The sequence below is a fragment of the Brassica napus genome, chromosome A7, assembly GCF_020379485.1.
Source record: "Brassica napus cultivar Da-Ae chromosome A7, Da-Ae, whole genome shotgun sequence".
In the NCBI taxonomy this organism is placed as follows: Eukaryota; Viridiplantae; Streptophyta; class Magnoliopsida; order Brassicales; family Brassicaceae; genus Brassica; species Brassica napus.
The window spans coordinates 22,151,566-22,166,892 of record NC_063440.1 but is presented as its reverse complement, the minus strand read 5'-3'; the positions used below and the strand labels follow the sequence as shown (position 1 = coordinate 22,166,892).

The window sequence follows — 15,327 nt, the reverse complement described above, 5'->3', positions numbered from 1 at the left end:
GCTTCTGATGTAAAAAAGAAGAACACAGGCTTCACAACCATGATCCAATATAAATAATACTCTGCATATCTTAATAACATTATAGCTTTTGTCTTTGTCGTATAGAAAGAATTGGTTGGAGGAAATGGTCTAAACTGTGAAGAACTATTAGTGCTTGCACTTTGATCAAATTTGTGTAAGCTATCTTGATTTTTGGTGGTAAATGTATTATGTTTCAGTAGTGTATCCTTGGGTCATCCGCATAGAGGCGTGGAGTAGTGTATATTGTTCATGGCATGTGTGTACTTAGAATCTGCAGTGCTTATTTATGTTCCAGCGTCGTTATTTCCGTTCTTTAAGCATTACTAGCTGCTGTTAGCAAAAGGTACTCAGTTTTGAACCGCTTGTTTTGTCTGTTGCAAAATTTGTCTCTGTTTCAATACCCGGAGTTGTATTCCCTTTGTTTCTCTGGTATAAACTCAAATAATAACCTAGACTTGTTGTTTACTAAATGAGAGAAAAGCATTCATTGGTTCTTAGCAAAGTCGTTTTGATTCTTTCACAAGTGTTTGATGTTCTTATAGTTCTGTTGCTCAATATTATATTTCTCCTGGTTGAAAAAAGACAGAAGCAAACGCATATCACATTGTCACACCACCAAGAAATGAAACACTTGCTAAAAAAAACAAGAGAGTGCCTAATAAGATCATTTACATTAAGTAACCAAACCAAACCAACCAAACGTCTTCAATCATCACACAAGCGTTATCAATCAGTGTCCGAATCAGACGACGAATCGTTTCCATCTGTAACATCTCCTTTCTTCTGCGCTGCACCTTCCTCCTTTTCATAAGCCTTGACGATGTCATCGACAGGAACTAAAGGAAGATAACCAACCACAGGGTAACCCATCTGAGTCATGTCCGTCACCAGATCGTTGTAAATACCAGACACGTGTGCAGCCACGGGAAAAGCTTTGTTCCCCACTGCATGAATCGGTTTAAACCGGTTGAGTTTGGCCCAGACTCTGACCGAGTTAGTGACAAGGAAACACTTGTACTCGGTTGCAGCATAGTTAAAAGCAGCTTTAGGACCACCCGTACGAGCCTCTTTCACAAAGCGTTGAGCCTTCTCTGTAGTCTTGTGGATCAACACATTAGCTCGACTTACTACTTTCTTAGCCACTGGAGGAGCATGCTTATCAAACTTGTCCGAAGCTTCACCCACCTAGAAAGTTAACAAAAGAAATTAGGTCATCAGATCTAACAATCAAAATATGAGATCAAGAAACATCTTAACATGTTTACCTTGTGATCTAGAAAGAGGAGGAGGGTATCTGGAACATCCTTGAGTTTATTGTAGACAGGGGTGACGACGGTGGTGACGGCTCCTTCAACCTTCCCCACAGCCGGTTTAAGAGGACCGGAGTTTTGTTTTGCGTAGTCGTAAAGGCTCGAGAGGCTAACAAGAACATGGATCGCCGCAACTCTCACGAACCCTAGGTGTTTCAGACCTAGCTCCTGGCTGTTCTTCTTCTTCTCCGTCTCCATCTAGATCAAAGAAACAACCAAACGTATGATGAGAGATCACACTGAGATACCAACGATAGAAAAAAAAGAAGAAAGTGAGGAGTGATCTTTACCTGATCGTTCTTTATTTGAGATTTCTACCAACGACTCTTTCTCTTTTTTTTTTTGCTCTTCGGAGTTATCGCCTGTCTTCTTGAAACAGCAAGTATCTTCACAACACGTTGAGGAGTGACGGGATGAGAGGGACTGGTTAAAAGAAACCAAGGGGAGTGGACTCGTCCACGTGATCTAACGGTCGAGAATAGATCTGGTAGTGTGGGCCTCCGAACAAAAGAAAGAATCATTTTCTGGAAACTCGTGTCGTGTGTGGATGTTTCTAGTATTTAGCCGGCCCAAATTGTTCTAGGGGATTCCGGCAAGAACACGTGTCGGCCAGATCTCATAGTAATCGTATAAGCTTTAAGGTTTTTTGATTAGTCGGTTAACTTTTTTTTTTTTTTTGATTAGTCGGTTAACTTTTTAAGGGAAGTAGCTTTCTATTATGGCCTTCCGCCATTTCTTATAATGTATCTAATCATATTTGATCCAGATTTTAAATTATTCTGCATTTCATAATATTCTTATAATGTATCTAATCATTATTTGATCCAGATTTTAAATGATTCTATATTTGAGCATTAGAGAAACAATGACAGAAAATTGACAAAAGGATTTACACTAGTGTAACTAGTCACAAGGATCACAATAAGCACAAGATAATATAGCAATACTAAGCATGCAAATATTATACGTGGGGGGTGAACTGAATGCAAAATGGGGAAAAGAAACGATAAAGTCACAAAGATATAATAATTATTACTTATGCATGAAAATAGTAAGTCAAAACAAGCATGAAATTGGTATGTAGGAGATATAACGATACTTTAAAGGGAAAACAAGCATAAAACTGGTATCAGTATGTGGGAGATGAACCGAAGTATCTGATACGGATTATGGAGTTAATATCATAGCCAGTGGTGTGACCTTTAATGCCATAAGTCTCATACCAAAACGTCACAAAGATATATACTTAAGCAGTTAAGCATGAAAACAGTCTTTGTAGGAAGGAAAGTTGGTGAAAATAAAAGCGAGTGTATCATGAGAGTCTATGGATTTTGGTAGATAATAATATCACAACAATAGGAACTCTCATCTCAAACCTTAAAAGATAAAAGTGTCTTGTTATAAGAAATTCATGTTTTAGAGTATGCATCAGCCTATAAATAAATCATGAGACTCAAAGGTAACAAAAGAATAAACTATTTACAGTATTGGAAGGGAGAAAAAATGAAAAAAAAGACTAAACCTTGCGAAAAAAAACTGTCATTCTTCAGAGCCACCAATCAGGGACTTTCAACCTCCGGTGTCTATGTACAGCGAGCTTGACATCAGGGATCTTATGTTTCACCTGTCTCCACAACATGTTAACTGCGTCTTCTCTCTTGGGAGGGTACTGAAACTCGAAATGATGAGATACATTCTTGAGACGTTCCCACATTTTCAGCCATTTCTCCTTGGGAAACTGACGGAGGTTGCTGAGGATGAAGTCTGGCTCAAGCGCCTCGTTCGCTGAGAAGAAGACTGAGAACTCTGAGTAGTCTATCTCATCTTCAAAAGGCAGCTCGATTTTGTCGCTTATGATTACAGGAATGCAGTGACTGACGATGGCGTCAAATAGTCGGCATGAAGATGGAGTGTCTCCAGCTGGATGCAGACAGAATTTTGATGATCTCATCCCTTCCGTAGACTAGTGACATGCAAAAAAAAAGAAAAAAAAAAGAATAAGAATGACTATCACAGTGAAATGAAATACTAATTAATGATAAGTTAGATAGATTTCCAACCTAAAACCAATAATATAAAGTGGAATACCTCATCTATTTTATATATTAATTAAATCCCTTCCAACATTCAATGTGATGTATGCGATGTTGTCTCTAGCTAATACTAATGGACACAAAAACAAAGATAAAACCAAGAACTAACCGATATAAGAACCAAAGATATAACCCTTAAGCTCCCTAAAACACTCTAACATCTAAACACATCACTATCTTATTTGTACTCATTAACCAACTATTGCACATTATGTTGATTTAGGGTTTTCATGAAACCTTGCCAAGAGTAACACTTTGATATAAGAAGAGCTTACCACTTTGATGTTTTGTGTTGTTGGTATGCTTTTCACATAGTGAACATCAGAGTTACCAGCTAGCAACTTCTCCAAGCGCACACGGATTTTACCATCAGCTTTCCTCACCGTATTCCCACGGAAGTAAAGAAGAGTACTGCGAGCCTCAAAGGGATCCAAAGCACCATCATCAACAACAACATCATCCGCGAAGGACTCAACAACATGTACATAAGGCGAAACTACGTCTTTATCTAGATTTGCAATCTCTTTTGGGTAACGCCCAAAATCAACAAGAATGAGGATTGACGCGTTCACTCGTTGCCTCAAGAATCTGAAAGCGTTAGGATGAGTCATCGGAATCACATGGTCCCTACCTCCTGAACGTTGCCAATACTTGGAGTTCTCAAGATACTCTATTAACTCAACCTGACAACAACACGACAAGACAATGCACCATAAAGATCATTGTCTGAAGGGCATTGCTATTTGACCTTTTACCTGTAATAGCCGGTCAAGTTCAGTATCTGGATCGGTCATGTTCTTCCCGTGAGTATTGAAGCTCAAGGAAGAGAAGAAAGGGACGTAGAAGGCATCAGCCAACTCCGGATCAAGAACCCTAACCGCCTCTTTCTCCTCTTCATCGCCTCCGTTGTTAAGAAGCGAGGCCATGAGCCAGTACTCGACGCTGTGCTGCCGCCCGACCCCAGAGGTCTGATGCCAGGAAGGGAGATTCTCGGCGGTGATGGGCTCGACGTCTGAGATGTTAGGATGCATCATGGCGAGATTGAATTTGCGTGGGAGGTCGTACATGAAGACACGGAGAGGTTGGCCTTTGGTGGAGGTGGTGTTACAGGGAGGGGAAGGTTTACCGAGCTGAGAGAAGTAAGGTGTTGGATCGATGGTGCCCATGTAGATTGAGTAGGAAGCAATGAGGAAGGCGAAGAGGACGATGATGCTTATGGTTTTGCCGTACATTTCTTGTTCTTCTTCTTCTTCGTCAAATTGGTGAGATTTGGATCCAATCTGTTTCGTGTTTTGATTGCAACGAGGAATGTATCGAGTCGTAAAGCAAGAGATTCTTTCAGTCATTTGAATAATATTTTTTTTTTTCATCTGAATAATAAAATACTTGATCCATGGATCAAGAGTCTGTTACCAAAAAAAAACAGAGGATCATAGAGACAAAAGCTGAGTCGACAAACCTAAGCAATACTACTTTAGCTAAAAATGTTTCATTTCTTCTAAAACAATCACAAACACGTTTTTGATTATGGATCTACTATCAATCCAAAACATATAAAATGCGGTTAATCCCGCCGTTGAACAATCTATTACAGATATTTGAATTTTGATTTTTGAACCAAATAAGTTGACGAGGGGACATGGCCAATTACTATGTTGATAGTTTGTAAGGTTATGGATTCAGATGTTGATAGTTTGTAAGGTTAATACACGAGAGGAGGCGAGAGCAAAGACATTCTAAAACCGCTACGCCACAAGAAAAGTCGTATTCCTACGCGTTGGAATTTTTCGAGATATATTTCTTTTAGGTCAATTTGAGCCTGCTCCAAAGCACTTATGTTATATTGTAGTACATTTACTTTGTTAATGATATCTTAACCACGTGCTAGTGGTCGGGTGGTAGCATTGCATTTCAGCATCGCTAAACGAGCTGAATTCGAATCCGATTACACTCAGATATCCATAACACGTAACCACTAGTGATTTAACATTCTTTCGCCGGAGAGTGGTTTACCGCTTTTTTTGTTAATGATATCATCCCCTGTTTGAGCTTGTTCCCAAGCACTTCTGCTCCAAAACAATTTTAATTAGTCAAATATATTTTATTTAAGTTAAGTATACTGTCACTGTGTCCCACATTACTGAAAACAGAAAAAAGCATCTTTTATTTTATTTTATTTTGTTATTCACTTCAATTTTCCTAACTACTACAGAATTAGGAAGAAGCAGCTAAAAATTAGATGAAAAGAAACGGACAATTACGTAATTAATCAAAAAACGTGGGGACTATTTAAAGTAACTTTTTGGACCCACCTAAAAAAACCATTTTTTCTCTCCGACACACTCAGCGTCATCGACGGTCTGCACGTTCCCGTTCCGTTTCACCGTATTATATCAACGTAAAAACAAAAATTTGATCCATCCTTTGTCTTTTTAAAATACTCGATTTCTCAATCTCAAATCTAAACCACAGTGATGGCGTTATCGAGGAGGCTGAGCTACGGAGACGTCACTGGCTTCAAGTTCCTCTTCTCACTCGCTTTCCTCTACGCTTCAATGGCAGCCATTGCTTACTTCGTCCTCCACATGAAACATATCTCGCCGCTTCCCTTTGACGCGCCTCTCGATCAGTTCTCCGAAGCTAGAGCCGTCGAGCACATTCGTGTCTTGTCCGAAGAGAACAGCGGTCGTCAGGTGATTCGACGTCGTTTTCTTCCCTCTCTCTCTCCTAAAAGAAAAAAGCTGTTTCTGATGGATTTTGTACATTCGTAGGAAGGACGACCTGGGCTTAGAGAAGCTGCAGCTTACATAAAAACACAGTTGGAGATGGTCAAGGAGAGAGCTGGTCCTAATCTAAGGTTTTGCTTTTTGACTGAATCAAACAAAAAAGTGGTTCCAATTGTTTTTTTTTTGTCACGAGTTGTTTAATAAATGCTCACTCCAACTAACATCTGTGCACTCATTTGATATATCATAGTATATTAATTGATTCCAAAGTACCAAAAAGAATGTTCCTTTTTTCTTATCTGAAGCTGAAAATAAATGCTTCTTGTGTAGGGTTGAGGTGGAGGAGGCTCAGGTGGATGGCTCCTTTAGCATGATGTTTATTGGCCACAGCATATCACTTGGATACAGAAACCATACTAATATCCTTATGCGGTATTGATTTTGCTAATCCAAAATATTCTTACAAGTTGTAAAGTTTGTTCTAGCCAAATATTGCAGTTACCCTTGTTCAGCTTTTTCTTCTTTTGTTGGTTCACAAGTTTGGCTGAGACCATGATGCAAAGTAAAGTCCATTGTGTTAGATTCGTTCTTTGTAATTATCATTCACTTTAGGACTTCCTTGTTTGTGTTATTTTATTCAGTCATCAACAGTGAATGATTGTGTCCCCACGTATTAATGCTAAACATTTCATCGTTTTGCTGTTTTCTTGCAGTATCTCGTCAATGAATTCTCATGACACGGATGCATCTGTATTGATGAATGCACATTATGACAGCCCTATCAACTCCCCTGGAGCTGGTGACTGTGGGTCATGTGTAGGTGCGTTTGTTACATCTCTTTAGTTTTTCTTTTCATTTATACCACTATAACATCACGGCTTTGTGTCTCTCTGTCTGCAGCATCACTGCTTGAAATAGCAAGACTGGTTGTGGATTCTGGATGGGCCCCGCCTCGACCTATAATTTTCCTCTTCAATGGTGCCGAAGAGCTTTTTATGCTGGTAACACATTTATGGTGCTTTGTACTCTTTCACATGGACTATTTTTTTCATCAATGTGTTTGGTAAATAGGATGATGAAACTAAGCTCATACTTTACATGGTGGTGTGGCTTTTTGTTGTGTCTTTAGGGCTCACACGGCTTCATGACGCAGCATAAGTTGAAAGACACCGTTGGAGCTTTTATAAACCTGGAAGCTTCTGGGACAGGGGGTATCGGTAAGCTTCTGGCCTAAAGTTTTATGAGCATTCCCTTAAAAAACGGTCCAGCTTATGTGAAATTATAAATGAACAAAATCTTTTTACTTATGATCAGGCATTTTCCCTTTAGATGAGATGTTCTTAAGTTTAATTTTCTCTTATATTCTCTAGACCATTGTCTTTGTAGTTAAACTTCTTTTGCAACATGATTTCTCTAGAAATTCATGCATACACATACATTATCATTTTTAGAGACTAGGAAAATGACTTATTCCTGAAAGTATCAAAGCCTTTGCTTGTCAATGAGTATTGATTTTTAAGTTTCTATTGTGCTAATTGCTCGTACATTTGACTTGATGTTAACGTCTGGCAGATTTGGTCTGCCAATCAGGGCCTGGCTCATGGCCGTCCAGTGTCTACTCTCAAGCTGCAGTGTATCCGATGGCGCAGAGTTCTGCACAGGTCTCTCTCTCTCTCCCACTCTTTCACTCTATGACAGACATGAACACACACATGATAAAACCATTTTGTGTCTATTTCATCTCAGTCATTGACTATAAGTTGTCCTGTGATATCCCCCAGGATATATTCGATGTATTTCCTGGAGACACCGACTACAGAATGTTTGCAGAAGATTATGGTGACATTCCTGGGCTAGACATTATCTTCCTTCTTGGTGGTTACTACTACCATACTTCTTTTGATACTATTGACAGAATAATGTAATGCATTATTTTGATACATATATCTATTATTTTATTTTTCCTTGCTATAGTTTATTATTTAGTACAAACCTCGTTTCACAGATTTGTCTTTAAACCAGACCTGGAAGCATGCAAGCACGTGGAGAAAACTTAATCAGTGTGCTTAAAGCCTTCACTAGCTCTCCTAATCTGAAGGTTGCAGGTGAAAGAAAGTCTCTTGACGTGGATGCTGACGTTGACATGGTTGAAAGAGCTGTTTTATTTGATTACTTAACAAGGTTCATGGTGGGTGCTTTTGACTCTCATTCATCATTTTTTTTTCATAGCCTGTTTACAGTTGTCTCTTGACAAGCTGATGTCATGATATATCAGGTGTACTATCCAAAAAGAGTGGCCATGGTACTTCATAATGTTCCATCTGCTTTGTTCCTTGTTGCTCCTTTCTTTTTGTATATGCGGGACTCTCGGACACACCCTTTCTTATCAGTCTTCTGGGCTTTCTTGAAAGGTAATAATGTGCAATTTTTTTATTTTCTTAATCTTTTTATTATCATGTTTTGGAGATCTAACCATTTTAAATGGTTGTCTGATTAGGACTTATACAGCACACCGCTGGGATCTTACTTGGTGTCATATTCCCTGTTCTGTTTTCAGTCATCAGATTGTTGTTTGCTAATCCCATGAGCTGGTTGGTTTCATATACCTTCTACTTTGTTCCACATGGTGTTTAAACTGTTCAGTTTTTATTGGTTGGGGAGGCTCACTGTAATTGTTGTGGAAATGTAGGTTTGCTCATTCATACTTAGCTTTCTTGATGTTCATCCCCTGCTCATTTTTTGGTCTTTTAATTCCAAGAACTATCTCTGATCGTGTCTCACATTGTCAAAGTTTTTCATCTAAGAATATTATGAAAGTTGTAAGGTCCTTATTCTTCTCTTGCCTCAGTTGCATCATCCCTGTCTATTACTAGAAAAGTTTTTTTTTCTTAAAACTATGATCTGTCAGGAAACATCTGATGAAGCAAGGTTTTGGGGAGCATTTGGGGTCTACGCTTTTGTAACTTCGGTATGTGATTGTTGTTTGATCAGTTTAGTTTACACCTTACGCCAATATTTTGTTATTTGTTAGACTAATCCATGACTAACTGAAGAAACGTTTTCAGGCATATTTTTTCGCCGGATTAGGTGGAGGGTTCTTGACTTTTGTCATCTGCGTTTCTATGCTGTTGGGGTGGATTGCTTTCTGTTTATCTGTCAAGTCATATGGATATGATTCGATCAAGTAAGACTGCTAGTCTTTCACTGAACTATCAGTGTTGCTTTTAACATTATTATCTAACTGTTGTGACATTGAGGATAAATAAACTTGACATAAATTTGATTTATACAGTAATCTAGATTTTCACCTCTGATAGTTCTTCTAGTTTAATGTTTTGTAGACTATATATCTTTGTTTTAAACTGTTGTGTGATAAAAGTTCTTCTTATCCAGGTCACCCATGTTTTATGTGATAGCTATGGTTCCATGCCTTCTGTACTCTGTCTATTTTGGTGGTTTTCTTGCACTGTTTTTGATTGAGAAGACAGGAATGATTGGAGTTCCACCACCTTTTGGTTAGTTTTACTGCACTCGAATGTTTCCCTGATTAAGCTATTTGAGAACTTCACCATTAGTTCATCAAAATGCTTGTTGTGATTGCAAGTCATTGTGTAAGATATTTATTGTACAAGATCTTGCTTTGCAGGGTTTTATCTCGCAGATGTAGCAGTAGCTGCAGTCATTGGACTTGTCACTGGCTTGTGTATAGGCCCAATAATACCAATATGTGATCGTTGGCTAGCCAAAGCTTCCATCTTGAAGTTCTTGCTGCACTTCACTGTGGTTATGTTTGCGGTATCATCACAGTTCTTTCCTTATAGCAAAGATGCACCTAAGAGAATTGTACTTCAACACACAGTCTTCTCTTCAGGTAGCCTTTAATTGCCCACCCAATATGGAGCTGTTATCCTTTTTTTATACATACTTTTCTGAGTAAATGTTTTAAATGTGACTTTGTAGGTGGAAATGAAATCACAGACTCAACTTACGATTTAGCGGTCGTTGATTCAAATTCTATGGAGTTTGTTTTTAAGCATGCTCCAGAGGTGGCTGAGAAACTTCATGCTGGCCCTTCTTTTTCATTGAGCAACGCTGAAGTGTCTCCTCAGGAAGCTTGGTTGGTACGTTAATTAGTTAGATTCTCTCCTCCTTACGTGGAGTTGACTAGACAGTAAGTGTTTTCAGTTTGGAGTAAACATTTGTTTGGTATCTGCAGGCACTTTTCCCTGTTTCCTGTGTAGTAACAAAAAGTGGGAGGTTCCCTGCTAAAGCCAACAGGATTGTGGAACGATATAGCCACTTGCCGCACTTAAAAACTCACAAACCACCAACAACATTAGAAGACGGAACTCGCAGAGTTCATCTGGAACTCTCTCTCGGGTTAGTTGGATCCAATATTTAAAAGTTCGATAGGCGATGATTAAGTTTTTTACATGAGATAAGTGCCTAGGCCAAGACGGATCCATAGGTTCTGTCTAGACCTTAAAGAAAACATTTTAGAAAAATTGTTTTGTTTATGACTGATTTGCCGTTAGAGGCGACACCTAACCGGTTGGATCCAAAAATAAACTTTCTGTCGGCCATGTTTTGCTAATAACTATTTCTATTTTTTTCATTTGTAGCTCGCTGGAGGAGATATGGGTCACGGTTCTGAACATAACTGGGCCATTATCAGGATGGTCCTTTGCAGATGGCAAACTTCCAGGTCACACAAAGACCCCCTTAATTGTCCTTCTCTTAGACATTTACTTTTAAGAAAATCCATAAAACCAAAATGGTCTTAATGTTGCAGCTCCTGAACTCCCAGAGGGCGGTCCTCCGTCTTACCTATTGAGACTGAGTGGCAACAGCAGTGAGAAATGGATCTTCTGGTTAGAGGTAACACCAAGCTTCTTGTTCTAAAAGCCCTTTAATTAGTATTTAGTACTGATTCCAAGTTGATAATGGCAGGCTAATAGCGAAGAAGAAGTGAGAGTAGATGTAGCAGTTCTTGATCAACGTCTTGATGAAGAAACTAGACATTTGAAAAGTCTTTTCCCTGGATGGTCGGACGTCATTGCCTACACTAGCTTTCTTTCTACTTACTTCTTCTAATAAAAAAACTGTAATCTCTCCATTTTTTGTTTGTTCTAAAATAATAGAGAACTAGATCTTGACCCGTGCCTCCGCACGGGTATTTATTTTTAATTTTTGTAAACGTTTAAAAATTAAATACATACATTATTGTACTAATTAAATTAGAAGATGCTAATTAATTAAATATAACTGAGTTAGTTTTATTATTCTGAAAAATTTAAACCATGTTGATCAATTTAATTTTTAATAAACCAATAAATTAATCTGACTATTTTATAGTTTTTTATATATTGCAAAATTAACTTTTTGATTTTTTTAAATAAATGAATGATTGCATATCTTCTAAATTTATTAGGTAGCTAAATATTAGGCAATTTCTTAACAATTTTTATGGAAGTTGATATTTATAAAGTAATAGCATAGGTATGTAATATTTGTGGAAAACTAAGGATTAAGATTTATTTGTACTTCAGTTTTAATAGTTTAGATAATCTGTTCTTAGCACTTGTAGTTAAGTTCAATGTTTTTTGTTATCGTGCATTTGTAGATGAACGATATTATATGATAATGATTTATCTTTGTTGATTAGTGTTTGTGTAAATTATTAACTTGGTTTTTTGATAATTAATATATGTATAATTTGATTGGTTCAACTTGAAGCCTAAAAAAAGTCCAACAACAACTTACAATTTACGATTCAATTTTAAGTTTTTTTGGATTTTAAAGGCCCCATTAAATAAGGCCTAATGCATAAAGTTTTGTCTTTACAATAAGGCTCATAAAGTCTTAACGGGCTATTTAAGGCCCCATTAAGCTATATCCTAGGGACAAAAGCAGGCCCATGTTAATAGAAAAAAACTAGGTTTCCGCTATATTTTAGGGTTAATGCCGTTTTCGCACTATAAAGTCTCTTCACAACTTTACTCGAATCGCTTCTGCAGCCGTTTCCTTCCGTTAGCCGCAGCCATGGTAACTTCCTTAAGCTCTCTCTCACATCATCATCTCTCTCTCTCTCGAATCGTACTTATGGTTTTCTTATACCGCGTTTGCTATTTCGCAGGTGAAGTACTCGCAAGAACCTGACAATCAGACCAAGTGTAAAGCTCCCTTCTCACTACCATTTCACTCTTTTATATTCGATTTTTTTGGTTGATTAACTTGCTTTTTGATGATTGCAGCTTGCAAGGCTAGAGGATCCGATCTTAGGGTTCACTTCAAGGTATATAAACTCTCTCTCTCTTTCGTCTGTTTTAAAGTTAGTTAGATTTGAGATTAGGAGAACTGTAGAGATTAAACCTGATTGAGAAAAAGCAGAGGTTTGAAGCAATTTACAGATCTAACGTATACTTCAGGGACATTGAATTGGTCATCGTGATTGGGTGAATCTTAGTTTCATTTTCTTATAGCTTTAAAGATTCAGTACATGATGGTACATTGATTATAGTTGATGTGTAGAGTTATAGTGAGTAGTTGTTCAGTTAATGATGATGCCACATTCTTGTTCTGTTGATTAGTTCTCATAGTTTTTTTGTTTGAAACAGAACACTCGGGAAACAGCGCACGCTATCAGGAAGCTACCATTGCTCAAGGCCAAGAGGTACCTTGAGGATGTGATAGCTCACAAGCAGGCGATCCCCTTCACCCGTTTCTGCAGAGGTGTTGGAAGGACTGCTCAAGCTAAGAACAGGCACTCCAATGGTCAAGGACGTTGGCCTGCTAAGTCTGCTCAGTTCGTTCTTGATTTGCTCAAGAATGCTGAGAGCAATGCTGAGGTGAAAGGTTTGGATGTTGATGCGCTATTCATTTCGCATATCCAAGTGAACCAGGCTGCTAAGCAGAGGAGAAGGACTTACCGTGCTCATGGAAGAATCAACCGTAAGTCTTTTGAGTTTTCATAATTGTCTTGAAATGTTTCTCTCTTGGATATAATGACTCATTTGGTCTTTGCTTTGACTGCAGCTTACATGTCCAACCCATGTCACATTGAGTTGATTTTGTCAGAGAAGGAAGAGTCTGTCAAGAAAGAGGTAATTGCTCTAATCTAATTTTAATATCAGGATTAGTCTCTTGATAAGATTGATTCTCATTTTGTTTGTGTTTTTTTGATAATTGTAGCCGGAGACTCAGTTGGCAGCCAAGTCGAAGAAATCATCTGCCTAAGCTTTCTTTGTTTTTTGGTTTCTACTTTTTGTGTTCCTGAAAGAGATTTTGATCCCTTTGCAAGACAATGGATAGATTTTCTTGGATTATTCAATGTTATGAAACTATTAATCTTTGTGCTGGCAGTATTTTATTCTATCTTAATATTATTTGCTAAATTTCTATCTGCCTTCTAGATCATTTAACTACCCTGTCTTCACAAATGTTCTTCGTGTCCTTTTGTCATCCTCAATCGCTTAGACAATAGAACCAAGTCGCTGTCTTTACGTTGTACTCGTCTAGCTCTGAGATCATCGTCTGTTTCACCTTCTTCCCCGACTCTCTCCTATGATTATTAGGCTGTGCCTGTAGTTCAGCTTGTTTCACACCCATCCTTCTGATTCCTGCCTGATTCGTCCTGTGACAAAAAATCAGTAACGAAAGCTGTTGTTCCACGAGAATCAAACAGTTACCTAACATCACCTTTCCCCTTGGTTCCAAACCTTTTACATTTCGCTGTCATGAAGCAGTTTAGCCTTTTTGATCTCAATATAACGGATTTGGACCTCAACTCTTAAATTATTTCGGAAAATTTGAAATAATTATTATATTAATAAATTTCTTATAAAATTAAAGAAAAAAATCAGTTGCCGCCCATAGGAACTGCGTGTGCAACTCCTACGTTACATAGTTTTGACACAAGCAAGACTTGTTAAACCACATGCCATAGTTTTCTATTACATATAACTATTTTAATATAACTATTTTAGTATTTCCGTCCAATCAATTCAGCGGCTACCACAGAAAACTACTCTCCTCCATCACTTTAATTTTTGCATGTCTATCTGTTCCCAACAATTATTGTGTGTATATATATTGACGCACACATGCATCCTCCAAAATCCAGATCAAAAACAATCACCAGTTCTTTATAGTTCAAAGATTTTCTGAGCCCTCATCAATGGCGCCATCAGCTGCAATGCTCATACTTTCACATCCTCTGATTAGCCACAAAACGACAAATCAGTCTCCATCATCGCCAGTCTTTAAGTCGAGACGTATGTTCGATCTTCTTTTGCCATGGAAGAAGACATCGGACAGTGAAGAGGTCGGTCTCAGCCGCCTAGTCTTTGGCGATCCCGCTACACTTGAGAAGCGTTTCCAAGAAGCTCTTGAACTTAGCTGCTGGTAATTTTTCACAATGTCTAGTGATGTCGTTTTTACTGGTTGCATCTTCGTAATTATCAAGTATTTTATTATTGTCTTGTAGATGGAAATAATGTAAAAGCAATGGTTTCACCAAACAAAAAAAAAAGTAAAAGTAATGGTTGGTTATAAATAAATAAAAACAAAGGAGAAAAATCATCCGCTCATCAGCAAAATAATAAGAGACTCCTTAAACTAGCTATTAATCAAACAGAAGTGGTAATTGGTAAACTGGTTATGCAATTTTTTTGGTAATCATGTTAAAACTGGTTATGCAATTAGCAAAAAAAAGAAGAGGTTTCTCCATTATTGATAAATGAGATTGATAACATGATTAACTGTCGATTTACATGTTAACTCTCACCCAGAACGGGGATCTAACAATTCACTATCACTATGTTAAAAGATAATCTAGAGCTCCACAATCTGAAGGTTCACGGTCAGGCGAAATGGCTCTTAAAGATCATCGTAAACAGTAACACATGTAATAGAAAAGCAATGATCAAAATTTAAATGTAAAGTTTTTGATTATTTTTAATCAACCAAATATTATGGAGAAGAACAAGCTAAGCTATCGATGAGCTTCTCTGATTGATCCAACCATTTTCTAATAACGTATACCTTCACTTTCTCTTCATCGTGTTCAAGTACATTGCACAATGCTTCGACATAGTAGGGTGGGAACTTCCCCTTCACTTGCAAGAAGTACATAATAATTCGTGTCTCGTCTCTGCATAACTGGTCTTTCAAGACATC

General features: G+C 37.9%; 5 protein-coding genes and 1 non-coding gene across 7 annotated transcripts; 4 read left to right on the top strand and 2 right to left on the bottom strand.

Annotated features, from left to right (window-relative positions):
- Positions 1-602: 602 nt before the first annotated feature.
- Positions 603-1,834, bottom strand: LOC125574794 (REF/SRPP-like protein At1g67360). 2 transcript variants are annotated; one of them, XM_048735935.1, is made up of 3 exons: positions 1,622-1,834; positions 1,287-1,529; positions 603-1,206 (listed from the first exon to the last, which is right to left on the bottom strand). In XM_048735935.1, the coding sequence occupies exons 2-3, from the start codon at positions 1,527-1,529 to the stop codon at positions 748-750; spliced, it is 702 nt and encodes a 233-aa protein (XP_048591892.1). In that variant the 5' UTR covers positions 1,622-1,834; the 3' UTR covers positions 603-747. The 2 variants fall into 2 exon arrangements, with proteins under 2 accessions (XP_048591892.1, XP_048591893.1); XM_048735936.1 differs by lacking the exon at positions 1,622-1,834 and having other exon boundaries at positions 1,287-1,607.
- Positions 1,835-1,999: 165 nt separating this feature from the next.
- Positions 2,000-4,979, bottom strand: LOC125574793 (probable arabinosyltransferase ARAD1). The gene is made up of 3 exons (XM_048735934.1): positions 4,180-4,979; positions 3,700-4,107; positions 2,000-3,294 (listed from the first exon to the last, which is right to left on the bottom strand). The coding sequence occupies exons 1-3, from the start codon at positions 4,792-4,794 to the stop codon at positions 2,878-2,880; spliced, it is 1,440 nt and encodes a 479-aa protein (XP_048591891.1). The 5' UTR covers positions 4,795-4,979; the 3' UTR covers positions 2,000-2,877.
- Positions 4,980-5,291: 312 nt separating this feature from the next.
- LOC125576274 (endoplasmic reticulum metallopeptidase 1-like) lies at positions 5,292-11,372 on the top strand. Its single transcript, XM_048735933.1, has 21 exons — positions 5,292-6,117; positions 6,196-6,281; positions 6,481-6,582; positions 6,864-6,970; positions 7,051-7,151; positions 7,280-7,367; positions 7,723-7,811; positions 7,932-8,071; positions 8,173-8,338; positions 8,426-8,561; positions 8,648-8,741; positions 8,840-8,969; positions 9,059-9,118; positions 9,216-9,334; positions 9,544-9,665; positions 9,797-10,021; positions 10,111-10,271; positions 10,367-10,530; positions 10,773-10,855; positions 10,943-11,028; positions 11,101-11,372. Exons 1-21 carry the CDS (start codon positions 5,899-5,901, stop codon positions 11,242-11,244), a joined length of 2,622 nt encoding a protein of 873 aa, XP_048591890.1. The 5' UTR covers positions 5,292-5,898; the 3' UTR covers positions 11,245-11,372.
- A 724-nt stretch (positions 11,373-12,096) lies between these two features.
- On the top strand, positions 12,097-13,544 carry LOC106410829 (60S ribosomal protein L17-2). Its single transcript, XM_013851445.3, has 6 exons — positions 12,097-12,195; positions 12,287-12,323; positions 12,405-12,445; positions 12,768-13,101; positions 13,186-13,253; positions 13,342-13,544. The coding sequence occupies exons 1-6, from the start codon at positions 12,112-12,114 to the stop codon at positions 13,384-13,386; spliced, it is 609 nt and encodes a 202-aa protein (XP_013706899.1). The 5' UTR covers positions 12,097-12,111; the 3' UTR covers positions 13,387-13,544.
- Positions 12,531-12,663, top strand: LOC125576809. Its single transcript, XR_007315233.1, has one exon. It is a non-coding gene; the product is annotated as a small nucleolar RNA snoR74 (small nucleolar RNA).
- A 599-nt stretch (positions 13,545-14,143) lies between the features above and the next one.
- Positions 14,144-14,728, top strand: BNAA07G25000D. The gene has a single exon (XM_013849822.3). It carries the CDS (start codon positions 14,327-14,329, stop codon positions 14,555-14,557), a length of 231 nt encoding a protein of 76 aa, XP_013705276.1. The 5' UTR covers positions 14,144-14,326; the 3' UTR covers positions 14,558-14,728.
- Positions 14,729-15,327: the final 599 nt, after the last annotated feature.

Bases quoted from the DNA above. Each gene is read 5' to 3' on its own strand.
- LOC125574793 (XM_048735934.1), bottom strand. From the start codon at position 4,794: ATGAAAAAAAAAAATATTATTCAAATGACTGAAAGAATCTCTTGCTTT. The intron at 4,108-4,179 runs GTAAAAGGTCAA...TGTTGTTGTCAG, and splicing joins AACTTGACCGGCTATTACAG to GTTGAGTTAATAGAGTATCT. The intron at 3,295-3,699 runs GTAAGCTCTTCT...GCATGTCACTAG, and splicing joins CAACACAAAACATCAAAGTG to TCTACGGAAGGGATGAGATC.
- LOC106410829 (XM_013851445.3), top strand. From the start codon at position 12,112: ATGCCGTTTTCGCACTATAAAGTCTCTTCACAACTTTACTCGAATCGC. The intron at 13,102-13,185 runs GTAAGTCTTTTG...CTTTGACTGCAG, and splicing joins TGCTCATGGAAGAATCAACC to CTTACATGTCCAACCCATGT. The intron at 13,254-13,341 runs GTAATTGCTCTA...TGATAATTGTAG, and splicing joins AAGAGTCTGTCAAGAAAGAG to CCGGAGACTCAGTTGGCAGC.
- LOC125576274 (XM_048735933.1), top strand. From the start codon at position 5,899: ATGGCGTTATCGAGGAGGCTGAGCTACGGAGACGTCACTGGCTTCAAG. The intron at 7,368-7,722 runs GTAAGCTTCTGG...AACGTCTGGCAG, and splicing joins TTCTGGGACAGGGGGTATCG to ATTTGGTCTGCCAATCAGGG. The intron at 8,562-8,647 runs GTAATAATGTGC...TTGTCTGATTAG, and splicing joins CTTCTGGGCTTTCTTGAAAG to GACTTATACAGCACACCGCT.
- BNAA07G25000D (XM_013849822.3), top strand. From the start codon at position 14,327: ATGGCGCCATCAGCTGCAATGCTCATACTTTCACATCCTCTGATTAGC.
- LOC125574794 (XM_048735935.1), bottom strand. From the start codon at position 1,529: ATGGAGACGGAGAAGAAGAAGAACAGCCAGGAGCTAGGTCTGAAACAC. The intron at 1,207-1,286 runs GTAAACATGTTA...TTAACTTTCTAG, and splicing joins TCCTCTTTCTAGATCACAAG to GTGGGTGAAGCTTCGGACAA.